Source organism: Chlorocebus sabaeus, chromosome 3 (genome assembly GCF_047675955.1).
Source record: "Chlorocebus sabaeus isolate Y175 chromosome 3, mChlSab1.0.hap1, whole genome shotgun sequence".
Lineage (NCBI taxonomy): Eukaryota > Metazoa > Chordata > Mammalia > Primates > Cercopithecidae > Chlorocebus > Chlorocebus sabaeus.
The window spans coordinates 92,111,359-92,131,226 of NC_132906.1; the positions used below are offsets into that span (position 1 = coordinate 92,111,359).

Sequence of the window (19,868 nt, forward strand, 5' to 3'; positions counted from 1 at the left end):
CCCCCTGCCACCCCGCAGGCCTCTCCCTTGGTCCTCACCCCCCTGCCCAAACCCAGGAGCTCCAGCAGAACCCTGGGCTGCTCTGCGTACCTCACCCATTCTGTACTGGCTCCCTCGAACATCCTGGCGGGTCCCCCTCTCCAATGCTGTGTGTGCCCTTGCTCTCCACCACCACCGCCTGCGCAGCCTGCTGGGATGATACCCGCTGTTCCTCCCCTGGCCAGCCCGTCGTCTACACGGCAGACCCACATGGCAGACCGTGTAGCCTCCCTCCTTGATGCCTTTTAATGGCTTCCTACTGCCCTCAGGATAAAAGCCAAGTCCGGTTTCTTCCCCTCCCTTTGTGCAGATCTGCCTTTCACTCACCACCCTCTGGGCACTGGCCTTCTCCCTGTTTCAGGGCCTTTTAGAAACGCTGTCCTCACTCTGGAGCATTCTCTCCCGCCCCCCACTTGCGGGGACTTCTTTTTATTCTTTGGACTTTAATTTAAGCATCACTTCCTCAGAAAGGACTCTCCTGACTACCCCCAAAACATTTCACTGGGCCTCTCCCTGCTGCCTTCCCCTGTTCTCACAGCACGGGCCATAATTGGAAAATCCGCATTAGTGTGTTTGCTGCATTGTGTGTTTAATGTGTGTCTCCACATCTAAGCTGTAAGCTCCTTGAGAGTCCATCGGTTTCATTTCCAGTTGTGTACTCAGCACCTAGCACACAGCCTGGCACAGCATAGGCACGGGGAGAGTGTTTGATGAGCGAACGAATGAATGAGCTATGGTAAACGTGCAGTGAGCAAACTGCATGGGACAGTATCTGTGTCCTCGTTCTCAGACGTTTATCCTCACCTGGCAGTTCTCTGATATGCAAACTCCCGTGCTCTTTTCCAAGCAGATAGCTGGGTTCTTTAAAGTTGGAGTTTTCTCACCTTCCTGTGTGTAATGGCCTCATTCCCTACTCCTCTCAGGTTCCATGTAGTGTGTATAGCAACATGCCTTGTAATTTGTTGGGGGGAGTGCCATTTGCCCATTGGCGCTCTCACCCTATTATTGAGCAGTGAGGAGGACAGATGGCTGCAGGGCACACCTGCAGAGCCTGCCCCCAGCAGCAGCTTGTGTGTCCTGCAGACGTGCACCCTCCTCCTGCCACGAGATGGCACTCTTCTTCTCCAATGCGACGGTGCGCACTTTGCTGGCGTTAAGAGCGCATTTCTTGCACCGTCAACCATCAGGGATGCCCCCGCCTGCATCATTGAGCCCTGCAGGAGTTGGTGGGGAGAGGGTTAGAAAGGGAAGATGGTGGGTGAGGTCATCCAATATGGTTGACCATGCTGAATCCAGATTGGCCACAATATTTAATTAGCCCAACACTTAGTTATGCTAACTCCGTGTGTGTGCATGTGAGGCGTGAAAGAGGAAACAGTGTTCTGGGGGGATACACACGTGTGCCCCCATTCCTATATCAGAAAAAGATCAAAATGGGAAACTGAGTTCATCTTTTTTTTTATATTTTTTGGGGGGAACCAGAAGTGAGTAGCAGTCTTGGAATCCAAGTTACATGATCAAAAACTCAAAACTTTTCTTTGGACTCAATGTTTCTCAAAAGCAATAATTGTTATCCCTGTACTTTAATGGAAAAATTTGCAGACTCTCACATTTCTTTCCAACCCTGAAGGCTATCGCCACAAAACAGTCTACATTTTCTTTTGAAAAAATGTACTTTTATTTATGGAATTGGGGTTTATGGATCATTTGGGGAGGCTTGGCTGAAAGCCACCCTGGGCTGGGTGGGACGCCAGGCGTCTCTGTGGTGCCCATGCCCTGTGTCGGGGGGGGAGACCCTGGGTGTCCTTGATGCTGGTGCCCCACAACTGTGTGGGACGCCGGGCACCCATGGGGCCGATGCCCCGCGTCTGTGTGGGACCCCAGGCACCCATGGGGCTGATGCCCTGCGTCTGTAGGTGCCGATGCCCCGCGTCTGTGTGGGACCCCAGGCACCCATGGGGCCGATGCCCCGCGTCTGTGTGGGACCCCAGGCACCCATGGGGCCGATGCCCTGCATCTGTGTGGGACCCCAGGCACCCATGGGGCCTATGCCCTGCGTCTGTGTGGGACCCCAGGCACCCATGGGACTGATGCCCTGTGTCTGTGGTTGTTTCTCTAGGCTTCCTGTTTGGGCTGAAAGGACCAGAAGGAGGACCAGGCATCCCTGGGCTTTCCGGCTCCCCTGGAGCCCGCGGACCGAAGGGATGGAAAGGTAAGAACGTCTGGGAGGGATGGGATAAGGACAGCCTGGACTTTCCGACTCCCTCACCTTACAGAAGATGAAATCCGTCCCCCACTCACGTGTTTGGAGATGAAAATGAGCCTGCATGTCCCTCACAGCCTCCTGTCCCCATGACGGTGACACTGAGAGAGGGAGTCGCATGGAGCCAGCAGTGCTGACTGAGCACTCGGCCCCCAGGCTCACCGTCCCTGCTCTCCTTCCTCTTCACTGACCTTCCTAGCAGCACTGAGCCTGATGCTGAGTCCTGTGCTGGGTTAAAAGGGAAAACAGTTATTTCTTAAGCTGCACTCAGGTAATGTCTCAAGGGCTCAGCTCCAAGGCATTGTAACAGAGGTCTGTAGAGAGCTCTGTCCATGACAAGGTGCTGGTATAGTCACCATCCCTGGTCCCACAGAGACTTGGTGGAGTGACGTGGCTTGCCTGGGTCTCCCTTCCCGTTGATGAGGAGGTGAACTTGGAACAGGTGGTCTTTGCACCTGACCCTTCCCAGTCACCTCAGGGACTCTGCCCCTAGCTCGAGGCCATCCTCTGTGAGGGTCTGTGGGCCCGGTGTGGTGCAGTGTGCTCCTGCTCAGCTCTCCCCTCCCGGAACACGGCGGGGCACTTCCTGGCATTCACCACGCCCTGGCCGTTTTGGCATATGTGGGATGTGTGGTGCATTCAGCAGCCCACTGTGGATGGGCATGGCCTGATAGCAGGCACCACAGGACCTGGAGGAAGCGGGGCCTCCCCACTGGGCATCATCTCTGCCCTGGGGATGCCAACCCCTGCTGCCAGCATAGTCCTCCCTTGCGCCAGGCTCCCTGGGTTCAGCTGTGGCAAAACAGAGGAAGAGGTCAGGCATGTCTTCCCTGCTCACCCGTGACCTTTCATGACCTTGGCCTCTGAGGCCAGGGCTCTTGCCCTCCCTGACAGCTCCCTGGAGCCAGCTCCTCCCCTCGGCCCGCAGGCCCAGTGGTGGCAATCTTCAGCTCCGAGTGCTGAATTCCTTAACCTCCTTCACACTCCCCACAGCTCAGCCTACGCCTCTGAGTGTGGTCCCAGTTTTTAAGTATCTTTAGTAAACATCAGAGTCAAATTCTGAACCCCATGAGACTGAATGAACACTTGAGTCGCTTAGTCTGAGCCTCAGTTTTCCCATCTAAGAAATGGGGGTCATAGTGCCCATCAGAACAGGCAGTGTCCGTAAAGCACCAAGTGCGGCGCCCCACTCTCCCCGCCACGCTGAGAGGAATGTGGAACAAGGAGGCCCTCCTCTCCCTCCTCTGCAGGTGACGCTGGGGACTGCAGATGTGCAGAAGGCGACGAAGCTGTCAGAGGTCTTCCGGGACTGCCAGGACCCAAGGGCTTCGCAGGCATCAACGGGGAGCCGGGGAGGAAAGGGGACAAAGGAGACCCCGGCCAACACGGCCTCCCTGGGTTCCCAGGGCTCAAGGTGAGGAACAACTTCATCATGAAGCTGGCAGGACACTGTGAGGCCTCCCCAGGTGTCCCGTTGTTGCCTTTTATCTCCCAAGTTTATACAGCTTCAGACCAGCAACACTCATGGACCCAAGGCATGGCTAAACCATTCAAAAAACCCACATACTCCAGGGTGGACTTTGTACACGTCCACTGGTGAGACTGAGAAGGGGCGCTGCTGTGGGAACCGCAGCCAACAGCCCTTGAAAGAGTTCAACAGGGGGTCACCACTTGACCCAGAAATGCCACTCCTGGTGCATCCCCAAGAGACTTGAAAGCACGTGTCCGCGCAAACACACACACACCAATGTTCAGAGCAGCATTGTTCAAAATAGAAGGTGAAAACGATCCAAATGTCCATCACCTGATGAATGGATCAACTAAATCTATACAGCATCTAAACCATAGAATAGTGCTCACCTTCATGTGGGAGCGAGGTGTGTTGATCCATACCTCACTGTGGATGAACCTGAAACATGTTATGCCATGGGGGTTGAGACCCACACAGAAGAACATGTGCTATCACATGCTCTCTCTCTTTCTGTTCCCATGAAATGTCCACACAGGCAACCTAGAAACAGGAAGTCGATTGGTGGCTGCCGCAGGTGGGAGTGGGTGTAGGGAGTACCTGCCTAATGGGTATGGGGTTTCTCTTTGATATAATGAAGATGTTCTGGAATTAGGTAGGAGTGCTGGTTGCACAACCTTGTGAAAATACTAAAAATCACCGAATTTTATGCTTTAAGACAGTGAATTTTGTGCTATATGAATTATATCTCAAAAAAAAACTATCGTTTTTCATGTAAAAGACATTATTTATTTATCAAATATTCACCTTCTCAAGTTTAGCAAGACCTGATTTAGCATTGTTGGAAGGCTTCTTTCACCTGATAAAAAGCAAGACCTTTTGATTTTTAAACCGTGCATGTGCTTGTGTGGAGGTGTGGACCCCACACACATCAGCTCATGCCTTTATTCTGTGCCTTATGAAAAGATCACCTGCAGCAGACCTTTCTTCCGTGGCAGGTTTTAGCTGACCAAAGAGTTCAAAGTGAATTTCAGATGGAGACAAATTATACTTTTTGTTGATTTTTTAACTTCAAAAAAGAACTTTGGGAAATTTATAAAGCAAAAAGTTCATTATTTTGCATATTCAGCAATAGAGGAAAAACAATTGGTCAGGACACTTGGCCAAGGAAATGTAACAGATCTGAGTGCACAGCATGGAAGAGAACTGCAGCCCCGCAGAGCCGTGTTGCTGACGGTCATGACTCCCCACTGCTTCATGGCACGGAGCTGTGCAGGTGAAAATGAGACCCGGGCACCTCGCTGATCCAGACCCTAGGTTTTCTCAGAAAACAAACAGGAAAATTTAACAAAAAATAGCAGGTGCTCTGTTTTATCCCAGCTTAAAAAGGATACGGTCTCCGAATCACGGCTGTCTAGCAGTAACAGTGGCTCCAGTATTCAGAAAAAGTACATGTGGTGAGAACTGCAAATATACCAATGGCAAAGCTAGTAGGATCCTCAGTTGTTTAAAAAGTGGCCGAATATTTCCTAGAAGCCAAATGGATCCCATTCTGTGCCCCTGAAATGTCTAAAACCTTCTGAGCACACACGTACGCAGAACTTTTGTTCAGACGCTTCTGGCTGTGCCTAGTGTCCTGCACTGAATGCTGTGATTGTGTGTCTGGAAACCCCACTGCAGTGGGAATACCTGAGACCATCTGGGAGTTTTTTGGTTCATTTTTTTTTTTGGTTGGTTTTTGTTTTTTGTTTTTTGTTTTTTGTTTTGGTTTTTAATATTTGTGCTGGTAGAGTCTGGCAGGGTGCTTGAAGTGTGGGAGTGGATCAATAAGTCCATCCCTCCATCCATGTAACCAACATGTATTGATTGATTGGGCCTGGTCTGTCTGTGAGGAACTCTCCTAGATTCTAAAGTAATGTTGCAAAGCACTAAATACATCAAGAATCTGTGGAATTTTCTAGGAGAAGGGAAACTCCCAATCACTTGCAACATTCCATTTAATTAAAGCAACTCCACACATTCCCATATTCTTGGAAATAGCGTCAACCAAGATATGCCAAAAGCTAGCACAGCTCACATTTGAAAACACTACCCTGACGGGTACCCTGCTCATCGTGGAAAGAGCTAGACAGGATTTTCCAGGCTGCGATTTGAGAGTCCCTGCAGGCATTTTCTCTCTAAAGTATCTTTTTCTCCCAACCTTAACCTCAGTGTAGGATACACATGTCTATTAAATACCATTTATTGTTCTCAATATTATCACAAAATTTTATCCTCCATACCTGGATTAACCTACTTGGCTCCTAAACAGCCGTGGTTTAGAGGAAGCCACCTTGACCTTTAGTTCAGCGCTTCTCAAAAGGCGCTGAGCCCGTGGATCCCTGGAGCCTCTGTGGACACAAAGGCAATGATTCAGCTGCCCCAGGCTGGAGCCTACAGATCTCCACCATTGGGCAGAGCCCAGGGACACTGAAGATGGGCCCAGGACCTGGGTTTCCCTGTCCAACCACCTGTGGCTACTTCCACTGCATTGTATTTATTTATTTATTTATTTATTTTCGGAGACAGAGGCTCGCTTTGTCGCTCAGGCTGGAATGCAGTGGCAAGATCTCGGCTCACTGCAACCTCCACCTCCCGGGTTCAAGTGATTCTCCTGCCTCAGCCTCCCAAGTAGCTGGGATGACAGGCGCCCGCCACCGTATTCCACCACCACACTCAGCTAAGTTTTTGTATTTTTAGTAGAGATGAGGTTTCACCATGTTGGCCAGGCTGGACTCAAACTCCTGACCTCAAGTGGTCCTCCCGCCTCAGCCTCCAAAAGTGCTGTGATTACAGGAGTGAATCACTGCGCCCAGATGCATTGTAATTATTTAAAATTAAAAGGTACCATCCGGTTCCTCAGTCTCGCCATCCACAGTTCCAGTGCTCCACAGCCACTGCGGACAGGGGCCCCACACTGGGCAGCTGGATGGGGACGTGTCCAGCATCACAGAAAGTGCTCCTCGGGTGGCGCTCAGCTTGGTGACGGGTGACTGCCTGCCAGCTGTGTGAGATGAAAAAACTTGCCAACCATCTTCTCAGATGCCCTCACAGTACGAAGGAGGAAGACCTTTTTTTGTCTGTTTTCCACAGGGAGTCCCTGGCAACGTTGGTGCTCCTGGGCCCAAAGGAGCAAAAGGAGATTCCAGAACAATCACGACCAAAGGTCAGTTCCTCTCTGGCCATGTGGCTCCTGGGACACTGAGCCTTCCTGTGGCCACCTGCCTGGGCAGCTTCACATACAAATCCCTTTCCAGGTGAGCGGGGACAGCCCGGCGTCCCAGGTGTGCCCGGGATGAAAGGTGATGATGGCGGCCCAGGCCGCGATGGGCTCGATGGATTCCCCGGCCTCCCAGGCCCTCCCGTGAGTAGCCACAAACAGCGGCAGCTCCGTCCTCTCTTCTTCATCCTTCAGGTTCTCCAAACACCCAATAAGCAAACAGTATTGACACGAGCACTGAACCCACCTGTGCATAGGACAGGTTGCTCATTGTGCTCATTCTATTTTTAATGAGCAGAAATCAGATTTTTTAGGAAACGGTGAATGAAGTTGGAAGCCAAGCTCCAAGTGAACATTTAAAAGTCAATGAGCAAATAAATATTTGTCGTGGTGTAACAGACTAAGACTCCCCTGCCCAAAAAAAGTAGAATATTCTAAAATGGGTGACAGAACCCTATTTTTCCAAGGTAAATCGTAAAATATACAATTTCATTTTTGCAACTGACATACACTGGCATTGAAGGAGGGGCTATCTAGTAGCCTGCAGAGACCCCAGCATCATTTCCTCAGGGGAGGCTGGGGTCAGAGGCAAGGGAGGCAGCCACGGAGGGAGACAAGACCCCCTCCTGTGCACCCTTCAGCCTCTGAGCCTCCCCTGCCACCACGCCTTTCCCACTGCCAGCTCTGGAGCGTTCTCTTCTCAGGACCCTGCAACCTTATTTCTCACGTCTTTATTGTCTAGATTCCATTTTCCTCCCTCTGGTCACCAAACCTATGCCTCCTTAAGCTCTTTGTACTGGTTTCCTGGGGCTGAGGTCACAAAATGCCACATACTGAGCGACTTAGACATCAGAAATGTATGGTCTCACAGCTCTAGAGGCTGGAAGCCAACATCAAGGTGTCTGCAGGGCTGGTTCCTTCTGAGACAGTGTGGGAGGATCTGTCCCTGCCTCTCTCCCGGCTTCTGGGAGCTCTGGCATTCCTTGGCTTATAGATGGCTGTCTTCTCTCTGTGTCTTCCCATCATCTGTCTTCTCTGTGTGTCTGTGTCTGGGTCCAAATTTCCTCTTTTTATAGGGAGAGTGGTCACATTGAAATGGGCCCATTCTAAAGACCTCATCTGACCTTGAGTACCCTCAAAGACCTTATTTTCAAATAAGGTCACATGTCTGGGTCCTGGGGGTTAAGACTTCAGCATCATGGGAGGACGGTTGAACTCATAATTCTCTTCCTGCTCCTCAGAGCCTCACACCTGAATTCTGTTTGCAGCTTATTTGCCTCATTCCATAACCCATGTCTTCTCTAGTTTTAATGTGGGTCATGTCTGTAGCAACACTCTTGAGTGCAGTGGTACAATCAAAGCTCACTGTAGCCTTGAACTCCTGGGCTCAAGCCATCCTCCTGCCTCAACCTCCCGAGTACCTGGGATCCCAGGTGCACGCCAGCACACCCACCTAATATTTTTTAAATTTTTTGTAGAGAGGAGATCTCTCTATGTTGCCCATGCTGGTCTCAAACTCCTGGGCTCAAGTGATTCTCCCGCCTTGGCCTCCCGAAGCATTGGTTTTACAGACATGAGCCACCACACCTAGCCCACATCTTTACAGTTTAAATGCAGTTTTTTGGGGCTAGAGAACACAGATAATTCTATGATTGGGTGTCTTAAAAATCTTATCTAGGAGGCAACAGGGTTAAATAAGAGGCAAAGCCATAATTGGTCACTTTAGCCAGAAGAGGAGGATGAGTGATGATTCCTGTGGTTGGAACAGTCTTTGGCCTGTTCAGTGTCATGTGGGGTGGCGGTGGTGTGTGTGTATGTGGTGTGTGGTGTGCTTTGTGTATGTGTGGTCTGTTTGAGTCTGGATTTGTTACAGTAGTGGTGGCCTTCCCTGGAGTCGGTGCCATATGAAGTTGGTGATCAGGAGGTGCACCTGTCCAGCCTTGGGGTTCACCCACCCCTGCAGCTCCTAAGCCTGGCTGCCAGTCTCAGCCCAGCTGGGGGCGGGTGGTCGGAGCAGGGTAGGGGTAGGGGTGAGGGTTAGGGTCAGGGAGAACCCTGCATTCTCAGCTTCCCATTCTCGGGGTGTGAGGGCTTTTCCCAGTGCTTGTGTGCCTTCCTTGTTCGGTAGCCTCTCTAAGCCAAGAATGTCAACTTCTGACTTTAGAAAACTCATGATCCTGCCCTCGCCACCTTCCAGTGGCATTATCCCCATCGCTGTCCACTAAGTTCGGGGCATCTGCCCTGTGATCTCTGCAACAGCCTTGTGTCCCCCTCCCCTATGAAAAAAAGCTAAAACAGAGGGGTGCACCACTTAATCAGGGTCCCATAAATAGAGAGGGCTGGACTGATGTCCCTGTCCCGCTCCGTCATGCCTTTGACAAGGAAGGGGCTGTGGTGTCGGTGGAGAGCAGGGTTTGATTTCTTATAAGCAGCTGCCTCGTTGTGAGAACACCCAGCCTCGTCCCATGCCTTGGCAGATGGGCTGGGATTTATGTGCACAGCTGTTTCATCAGCACATAGGGACAGCACCAAGCCGAACCATGGTGTGTGCACAGATCACACCAGCATCACTGCTGCCGGCCTCCCCACCCCATCCCTGCACCTCCGGCCAGCACTCCCTAGTTGGTGCTTTCATCCACAGGGCAGCCCCTCTCCATTCCCAATCCTGTAATCTCTTCTGACTTCTGAGAGGCACACAGCTCATTCCTTGTCCAAATTAGCTTCCTTTCCTTTAACAACGTAGCATCCCTTATGACTAGGAGCCATTTCACTGTCGCTGGCTCCTGTGACCTGGCCGACCGTGGCAGTAGGTTCCTGTTCATCTCTGTTGTCTTTCTGTTCTGGATCCATAGCTCAGAATGCCAGGAAATGAGAAAGGAAACAGGGGAGTCAAGGCAATCTTTAACATTAGTATATATTTTAAGAAATAAACTGAATTTTCACACAGGGCGATGGCATCAAGGGCCCTCCTGGGGACGCGGGCTATCCAGGAATACCTGGAACGAAAGGCACTCCGGGAGAAATGGGTCCCCCAGGACTGGGCCTTCCCGGCTTCAAAGGCCAGCGTGGTTTCCCTGGAGACGCCGGCTTACCTGGACCACCAGGCTTCCCGGGCCCTCCTGGCCCCGCAGGGACCCCAGGACAAATAGGTATGAAGGAATCCTCCCGTTTACCTTTCACAGTCCTGAGACATTCCACGCTTTCCGTCGTCAGTGTGGACGTTTCCCGGGAGAGTCAGATGAGGATGCTGTTTGGCTTCATCTGTTCTCACACGTACAAGGGATGACCCAACTGTGGGGTTTCTGGGCCCCCACCAGCCTCCCCTCAGCAGCTGGAACACGCAGCCTCTCCTCTAGGACTGCAGTGATAGAGGCCTTGCCCGAAAGTTCAGAGATGGCTTTCCCGTTCCCTGCCCATGCCACAGCCTTCCTGCCCCTTCCAGCAACATACGCGATACACGTACCTTCACACGTGTGCACACCCCACGCGAGCCGGTCACTCTTACCTGTTTCAAAATTGCCTCACCCTGTCCTTTGTCTTCCCCCCAGATTGTGACACAGATGTGAAAAGGCCCATTGGAGGTGACAGACAGGAGGCCGTCCAGCCAGGTACTCTGGGACGTGCAGGTGGCTTTAGGATACTAGGGAACTGCAGTTGGTCTGCTGGTTATGCTCGTGCAGTGTGCATGGGATAGGAAATATTAATAATATGCGCCAGTCACATTTGATTTCCACGGCACTAGCAGAGTGGCCTGGTGAACACTATACATTGCATGAATAGCAACCTGGTAGAGACGGAGAGACATTTGACCAGTCCCCTCTCATCAGAAATCCTTGTTCACTGGAAAGTGCCAGTGCATTCCAAGTCAGCTCCACAGGCACGTGTGCTGCCAGGAGGGTCCAGGCAGAAGAGGCTGAGCCCAGCCCAGAACACAGACGGTGGCCAGGATGTCAGGCGAAAATGGGAGCCTGGTCCAGATTCCCAGTCTCACAGACAAAAGAAAGCTCCAAGAGTAACTGTTCTTGCAAGAGAGCCTCTTAGACAAAGGGCAGACAGCACAGTACCCCAGCTGGAGTGTCACTGCTCCCGGCCACACCAACCAGAAGTGCCCGCAGCCTTGATTTAATTTTGCAAGGGGTCTAATTGCTGTGGTTCACTCTGAAAGTAGACAAAGTCCCAAAGGAGAAGTCAAATAATTCATTTTGAAATCATAGGCTATCTCCATCGCTGATAGACGCTTCCAGACAAAAGAAAAGCATCCACACTGACTTGCAGGGTAGCAGCCGGATTAACTCGGTTTGCACCCAGGCTACTGCCCTGCAGGAGGGACTCAATCGTTTGCCAGCGCAGTGTCCGTTTTTATTTGACTAGACTGGCTTAGTTTGCATTTTATACGGATATTTTGATTTCATTACACAATGAAATTAAACTTGTATTTACATCAGAACCAAGATGAATTAAATCATTCAGTTACTCTGATCCCAGAATGGTAGCCGGTTTGCACGGCTCGTGCTTTTGACCTTGGGGATCCCCGAGGTCGTGGGACTCAGAGTTTAGGATTTCTTGGGCTCATCTTTTCTCCTTTCTGTCCCCAGGTTGCGTAGGAGGGCCCAAGGGATTGCCAGGCCTGCCAGGACCCCCAGGACCCTCAGGTAATGCACAGAGGGAACCCGGAGTACACCCAGCCTTCCTCCCACATCTTCACGCTTCTGTGTCTCCCTCACGCATCGTTCCTCTGGTCCTGTATCCCGCGTCCCAGACATGGTTGTGTCCAGCATCTCAGCACAAACTGGTCTTGCACCTATGGGGGGCCCACTGTCGTTTACCACTATAGAAAAAGGAGTCTGGTAGCTGACACTTAGTTGGGGCCAGGCTACAAGAGAAAATTCAGCCACGGTCGCAGGCTGAGATGGAAGCCTCGTGTTGAGGAGTGGAAAGGGGTTGCACCTCTATGTATTTTCACTTTATGCCTTTCCATCCCAGGATCTAGGGGAAGAACCTACAGGAGAGGATTCTTTCTTTTGGGTTTTGACTGACAGGAAACAGGAATAAACACAGCTAGAGTGTTTGTCGCTAGCACCTGGGAAGACCTGGGCTTGGGTCTGCTGGCCCAGGCCATCTCCCAGCCTGTGTGAGAAAGAGTCCGGGTGCTCTTCACAGAGCCCGTGCCTAGGGCCACCCTGCTTTCTCGGGGATGGCGTGTCCAGTGTTGGTGGTGGGGCCCTGGCCAGCCACCACTGCTCTTGGGATCCCCTGCCTGCACCCAGTCTCTGCTGCCCTGTGCTCCAGGGTCTCCATGGGCCTGTGAGCATCGGGGAACACAGAGCCAGGGCTTCCAATTAAGCAGGAGGAGGGCTGGAGCCTGAGACGTGGCCCTGTGCCCGTGTCCATCAGCCTGAGGAAAGCGAGTTCTCTGAGCGGTAGGAATTCCCCTTTGGATGTCTCTTCCACTCGACCCGTGATGGGGCCGGGGAAGCAGGTCACTTGGATAACAGTGTTGCAAGCACGAGACACAGCCAGAGCTGTTCTCACTTGTTCCTTCTGGAACTGAGTCCCCGCCTGTGCAAGACGAATAGTGCAGACAGGCGTTCTAGATGCTTCCTGCTGCACAAATCATGCCCTCACCGCTTCCCGTGATAAACTGTAAAGAGTGACACCAGGGTAGTACGACCGGCACTGAGAGTTAGGAAAGTGGGCAGATGCATTGTGTGTGCCCTGCGCCTAAGGGCGTCTTCGGAGTGCACCATGATCACAGGGTCTGGGAACCACAGGACAAATGCAGAGGTATCATTTGCACCATGAGCAGAGGTAAAGGCTCCTTGTGTTGTCTTCTGAGAACTGAGCTTGTATCTTCCACATTCCGTTAGACCTGCCCCCAGTCTAATTCCATTCATAGATTTCAACACCGTCACTCATACAGCAACCCCCAAAATGATGACAACTCCTCATGTCTCAGATGGTCAGGAAGAACCAGAGGCCAGCATGCTCAGCACACACCCAGACCACAGCCGTGTGCCAAGGCCGGTCACCGGGAAAGCCTCAGCGGTCCGAGTGTGGGTTTCTGTGGCTTCGGGGCTCCCCAGCCGTGCCCAGTTATTTCCATTTCACGCTCAGGCCCCCATTGCTGGGAGCCCTTTGCTGGCCTCCCGTCCACTCCTCCCTCTCTCTCCTGCTGTCTGCACACCACTTTCCAAGAGTGGAGGGTGGGTTTGCATCACACACATCCCCTTCCCCAGATGCCAGGAACGAGGATGAAAAAGCGTGGCAGTTGGGTTTTGTGACATTGGTGGGGAACCTCAGCCCTTCAATTATCAGAAAACACTTCTGGAGCCCACACACTGGGCCAAGCAGGGTTCAAGTGTTTGAGAAGAGTCAACTCATAGTCCTCATGGCGTCCCCATGAAGCAGGCAGTCATTCTCCCCACTTTACAGATGAGGAGACTGAGGCACAGAAAGTTGTCAGTGGTCGTATGGATAGAATAGGTAGGGCCAAAATTTACAGCCAGGCATTCTGACCCCATTGCCAAAGCCCTCATTTAGAGCACTGTAGAATCTAAATATTGGATATTATTATTCTTATGGTTCCAGGCGGTAAACAGGATTTTAAACACTGAAAATCATTCTGTAAGCCTGGAGGTGCTGTTTCAGGCTGACATTCCCCCCCAGCCCCATTTTTCCGGGTTTCATGAGATCCACATTAAGTCGGACGCCAAGCATGACCACACTCATTTATCCTCGTGGGACCTGATGTGGTCTGTGGTTTATTTGGGTGTTTAGGTGCCAAAGGCCTCCGAGGAATCCCAGGCTTCTCAGGAGCTGATGGAGGACCAGGGCCCAAGGGTTTGCCAGGAGATCCAGGTCGTGAAGGGTTCCCAGGACCCCCAGGTGAGTTGAGATCAGACCCCCATTCAGCCCCTGGGTTCCAGGGCAGGGACCTGTGTGTGGTTCGTCCGCATCCAGCTCTATTATCTTCCAGTTTGTAGAAACTCTTTTGACAAATACTTGACAACTTTTGCATTTGTCCTTGGGAGATTAGAAATTCTTGATTTTTCGTCACTGGTATTGTACTGGCTTTTTGCAGAAGCTACCTAACAGATCTTGCAGGGAAAAGGAGACAGGTGTTGTGGAATGGCTGTCCTCCGCAGCACCTGTCTCCCGGGTATGTCCTCAGTGTTAATCATGATTAATATTAAACATTCTAAAGGCAACACAAAGTTATCCTCTCCTGAGAGAACCCTTAAAAGCATAAATAGCCCTCTCACGATGTGGCTGCAAGAGCTTAAGGCATTAATTTGTATGTGGAGGAAAACGAGGTTTCCCTTAACCAGCTCTGGTGAGGAGTACACACTGCATGTCAGTGTGCTCTGGAATGCAGCCTGGCATCCACAGACGTAGGTGTCCTGCAGTTGTGCCACAGGCGATGTGCATGAGTGTGGTGGCACTGCCTTGATTGCAGGGGCATGCACGTCTTTTTTTTTTTTTTTTTTTTAATGAAATGGAGTCTCACTCTGTCACCCAGGCTGGAGTGCAATGGCACAATCTCAGCTCACTGCAACTTGCACCTCCAGGGTTCAAGCGACTCTCCTGCCTCAGCCTCCCAAGTAGCTGGGATTACAGGCATATGCCACCACACCTGGCTGGTTTTTGTATTTTCAGTAGAGATGGGGGTTTCACCATATTGGCCAGGCTGGTCTCAAACTCCTGGCGTTAGGTGATCTGCCCGCCTCGGCCTGCCAAAGTGCTGGGGTGACAGGCGTGAGCCACTGCACCCGGCCACACACATCTTCAATAGTGTGTGTCTAGTGAAACCATGGAAGCCATTATGGACAACTTTCTACCCAAGATGAAACATCCTTCCACAGGGTCCTGGGCAGGTTCTTCCAGCCTCTGCTGGAATTCCGCCTGTCACCTAGAACCTGTGGCACATTGGAACCCTCTTGTTGCTAGAAAGTTCCTCCCTGGAATACAGCCAGCCTCCCAGGGAGTTCTCACTGGGCTGTTCCTGAGCCACACAGTTGACTTCCTCGTAACCACACACCCTGAGAGAGGGGCCACATCTCCCACAGATGTCTCATAAACAGGCAGAACTGACCCCGGGAACACACACTTTCTTGTAGTGACATCTTTCCATGCTGTTGGAATTCTGAGCAACCTTCTAGGACCCCCACTTATCAGGATTCCTTTCCAGCTGGGCTCTAGAAACTGAATAAAGCGCTGCCCATGTCTGGAATATCACGCAGAACGTCGGGACTGTTGCACCCTTAGGTTGAGCATCCTGCAGATGTTCCCCGTGAAGACCGACTGAACCCTGCCCCTCCCCTGATCTCCACTCAGATAGCTGGTTTAAGCCTCAGTGCAGAAGTGTCTGTCAGTCCCTGATAGATGGTATCTTTCTGAATTTCGTGTTGCAGCCCATAGGGATTGTTCCAAACCCCGACCCTGTTTCCTTTCATATGATGGTTTCTCCATGTTTTTCAAAATTGGGAAGCAGACTTTCTGTGTCTGTATCAAGACCCTGGTCAAAACAGCTCTGCATTCGAGTGAAGCAAAGGAAGTCTCCGTGCCTCTGCCCCAGGGATGGGTCTCTGGTGGTGGCGCCCTGCTGGAAGAGTCTAAGTATTTAGAAATGCAACATTGCCACTCTCATGATTTCATATATACTAAGCTAAGCATTCATGATTTTGAGAGGAGGATGATAATTCTTGAACATTTTCCTGCTGTGAGTATGAAAGTTCTCTGGTAATTATGATTGGAGTGCACAGCCATGTCTGCGTGAACGCCATACGGGGCTCCCCCGTAGCGGGCAATGGACGGGATGTGCCCATTGTCAGGCGATTTGGACAGTTGCCCACGTGAATTGGGAGCCTGTTCCACCATCAAATGTGAGCCCTTACGTCATGAACAGGGAGGCTGGGGCAGGCCGGGGGTGGGTGGTGATTGAGGAACTGACCGGTTTCTGAAACGCACGTCACTTTTTATGGTGCTGAAATATACTGCACTTCCAATGCCACATGCAGAAGAGGCTAAAACGCCCAATTCAAGGATTGCAAAAATCAGAGAGAGTCTATTCCAGATCTAAGACCCACACGTGCACACCCAAGCACACGGCTCCCTGGGTACAGTTTGTAACATTGCCAGGGAAAGTCATGTCTCTTCATTGTGAGTAAATCACACCGTTAAAACTCTGAGTACGGTCTAGCTGATTAACGTCAGGTTAATCCAGATCCTTGATTCTGTGTTCCAGTCACTCCCAGCTCACAGGCGGGGATGGCTGTACAGGCCCACGAGGGCCCAAGGCCCTGCTTATTGGATCCTTTTGGTGGGATACACCCCACAGAACACAGAGAACGTTCCCTTTTCCATATCCATACATAGGAGTGCCGAGCCTGTCGTGTGCTTGATCCTGTCCCACAGAATCACCTGCCAGTCTCGTCGTTGCAGGCTTCTCTCCTGCATGCACAGCGGGGGTGGCGGTGACCTCAGAAGCCTTTCCTTCTGAGCACAGCGTGACTGTCAGCTATGGGAGTTCATTCTGAGGCCACGTCAGGGCTGACTGCACCAAAAAAGGAAGTGACCTATGAGATCATTTTATCCAGTGGCAACCACAAAAGACACAAGACAGCCACCTTCCCTCCATCCACAGATGGGACTTGATGATTTTCATGGTCCATACAACAGAGGGGTGTCGCTCCTCTTTGAAGCGTTTCCAAACTGACAGTGATGGGTTTCTACCAGGGGGATGTTACGGCAGGCGGCATTTCGGCTTTGATGACCCTGCTCATTCCTGCCTCCCTGGGATTTCGCTGTTCCTCACTCACCACAACCTAGAAGGTCCTACAAAAAGCTGTTCTTATTTGCAAAGCAGGGGAACCCATGAATGATGCAAATCTAGGTCCGAGGAGGCGTTCTTAAGGGCTTGTCCACCTTTGCTCAGTTTTAGGGCTGGGGGCTGGATGGCGGGGGAAGCAGAAGAAACGTAACCAACAGAACAACATGGCAAAGGTTGTAGGTTCCAAGAAGGGCCACAGGGACAAGGGACTCGAGCTGAGGAATGCCTTCTGAGGACCCCATAGCCAAATGTTTGCTGTTTCCAGCCTCTTTTTGACACTTCTCTTAGAACGTCACCATGCTAACTTGTGGTTTGGGGCCCACCCATGTTTCCTTTTAGGGTTCATAGGACCCCGAGGATCCAAAGGTGCAGTGGGCCGCCCTGGCCCAGATGGACCCCCAGGTCCCATCGGCCTGCCAGGGCCAGACGGGCCCCCTGGGGACAGGGGCCTTCCTGGAGAAGTCCTGGGAGCCCAGCCCGGGCCTCGGGGAGATGCTGGTGTGCCTGGACAGCCTGGGTTTAAAGGCCTTCCCGGAGACAGAGGCCCCCCTGGATTCAGAGGTGAGTGCCCCATCGGGGAGCCAGGGGCCCCATCCCAGCTGCACGGGGCCTCCAAGGGCGACCCCAGTCCCTTCCAGGGGATTTGGTAGGAAGCCACAGTACCCTATGGTGCCAGCCGTGCGTACCTTCTCCCATGGCCTTCCAGTGCTCCTCTAGAAAGTGTCTGTGACAACACCGTGATACCTGCGGTAGTCGGTGCAGTCTGGCCGTCTGAGAACTTTGACAGGTGTGGATTAACTGATGTAATCTGTTGTCAAGTTGCATATGCCTGGCCGTGACGGGGGCCGTGACAGGCTCACTGGTTTCCTTGGCAGAATCTGTACAGTTGGTATGAAGAAAAGATGATGGGCCTGACCATGCTTAGTCAGAGGTGAAGAAGGAAAATAGGAATAATCTGGAATGCAATTTTTTTTTTTTTTTTTTTTTTTTTTGGAGACGGAGTCTTGCTCTGTGCCCCAGGCTGGAGTGCAGTGGCGCGATCTCGGCTCACTGCAAGCTCCGCCTCCTGGGTTCACGCCATTCTCCTGCCTCAGCCTCCCGAGTAGCTGGCACTACAGGCGCCCGCCACCTCGCCCCGCTAATTTTCTTGTATTTTTAGTAGAGACGGGGTTTCACCGTGTTAGCCAGGATGGTCTCGATCTCCTGACCTCGTGATCTGCCCGCCTCAGCCTCCCAAAGTGCTGGGATTACAGGCTTGAGCCACCGCGCCCGGCCTCTGGAATGCAATTTTATTGGTGTAAAACACTAAAAAATGTGTTAATTAATGTTGTTTACAATGTTATCAATGTATCTCTATCAAAGTAGACAGAGCACCCATGTTTCATGAGTGACAAGGCACCCAGTGACTTTAAGGGTTCAACTGATGCCAAATCGGCTTTGGGAACCCCAGCCCCAAGCTTTAATGAAAGATGATGCCGTGGACAGCAGGTGTTCACACTGGGTGAAAGAAGTGGGGAGAATGCGATGGAATACATTAAATGTTTCCAGTGATAGAGTTTTATTCATGTAGTTATTTAAATGTTTCAAAGACTATTTTTAAATGTGGCACAGTGTTCAAAATATAAAGTCAAGTGAAGAAAACTAGGTTAAAACTGTACTTATTGTGCCATGTCAACTCTGCAAGTGTCTAGTTATTTGTAGGAATGGAAAAGGGCAGGAAGGAAATGCCCAGTGGTAGTCATTATCCCTGAGTGATGGTGTGTGTTACTTTGATTTTATCCTTTTTACTTCTTTGCATTTTCCTGATTCTCTAGAGTCCGGAAAAGCATGAAGTACTCTTTTAACAGAATGAGTGTGTGGAGGGAGATGCTGTCTGTGACGAACAGTCCAGAGTCAGCCCCTACAGCTCTTGTCTCTGATTCCCGCAGGAAGTCAAGGGATGCCTGGGATGCCAGGGCTGAAGGGCCAGCCGGGCCTCCCGGGACCTTCCGGCCAGCCAGGCCTGTCTGGGCCTCCAGGACAGCATGGATTCCCAGGAGCTCCTGGCCAAGAGGGGCCCTTGGGGCTGCCAGGAATCCCAGGTCTTGAAGGTAAGACTCCAGCCCTCCCATAAACGAGTAGGGTCCTCACTGGTCCTGCCAAGAGAACTAGCACTGCCTTCTCTGTGGAGCTCTCAAACTCTGTTCCGTGGAACCCCTTAAGAGCTGCAGGGGTTCCCAAACCAGAACATGTATTTCGCCTAACAAGGAGACATAAACAGCCTGAGACATCGGCTCATCCTCTGTTCTTTTATATATATTAAGGATCTAGGGGAGGTTTCATCAGGAAAAAGAAAAAGAAAGAAATTCCCACTGCAAAAGTTCAGAATCGCCGCTCTGATGTGGAGAGGAGAAATGGTTTTATGAAAGTGCAGGGTGTGGGTTGGAAGCAGGTGGAAAACTGGGGTGAGGAGGCTGGAGCAGAGTAGCGGGGAGGGGAGCCTCGGCTGCATGCCCACCACACAGAGGCCCAGGCAGGTGGCAGAGGTGGCCCGGAAGACAGCAGGGCACAGCATCCATGGGCATCAGCCACCGCTGGCCAGGCCACTCTCCCAGCACTCAGCACAGCCAGTTTCCCAGACTTCTACACTTCATGGTCCAGTGAAACCGTCAGTGCAGGTTGGAGGAATCAATACACCTTCCCACCTTTTTGTTTTGTCCAGAAAAACAGCTTTTTAAGGAAGTGTTTTATGTCACCAAAGGACACTGTAACTGAAAAGTGGGAAAAATGCAATTGCTTAGTAAGGAGTGGTCTCCGTGGACCACAATCACCTTTTAGAAACTCTCAGTCTTAGCATACTTCTCTGGTTTGCCAGTCAGGCGACAACTTTGTCCAGGACCTTAGCAGGTCTTCCTAGGGAACTGCCGCGCCACTGGAAGACGCACACTGGCTTCCCCCATGTGGGGCCTCGCCTGTGTCCAAGAGCTGGGGGCTGGACTCAGGCAGGGCCCACTCCCCCATTGCCGCACTA

The 19,868-nt window shown here is 51.6% G+C and overlaps 1 protein-coding gene and 1 pseudogene across 1 annotated transcript in view; one reads left to right on the forward strand and one right to left on the reverse strand.

Moving 5' to 3' along the window:
• COL4A2 (collagen type IV alpha 2 chain) overlaps positions 1–19,868 on the forward strand; it is a 197,639-nt gene that overhangs the window by 146,692 nt on the left and 31,079 nt on the right. The window contains exons 21-30 of the mRNA XM_007960882.3: positions 2,159–2,251; positions 3,553–3,716; positions 6,903–6,975; positions 7,067–7,173; positions 9,977–10,178; positions 10,578–10,637; positions 11,625–11,681; positions 13,807–13,914; positions 17,198–17,419; positions 18,787–18,948. Coding sequence (XP_007959073.3) covers positions 2,159–2,251; positions 3,553–3,716; positions 6,903–6,975; positions 7,067–7,173; positions 9,977–10,178; positions 10,578–10,637; positions 11,625–11,681; positions 13,807–13,914; positions 17,198–17,419; positions 18,787–18,948 — 1,248 coding nt within the window. The remainder of the gene's footprint in view (positions 1–2,158; positions 2,252–3,552; positions 3,717–6,902; positions 6,976–7,066; positions 7,174–9,976; positions 10,179–10,577; positions 10,638–11,624; positions 11,682–13,806; positions 13,915–17,197; positions 17,420–18,786; positions 18,949–19,868) is intronic.
• Positions 1,421–7,879, reverse strand: LOC119627522 (uncharacterized; annotated as a pseudogene).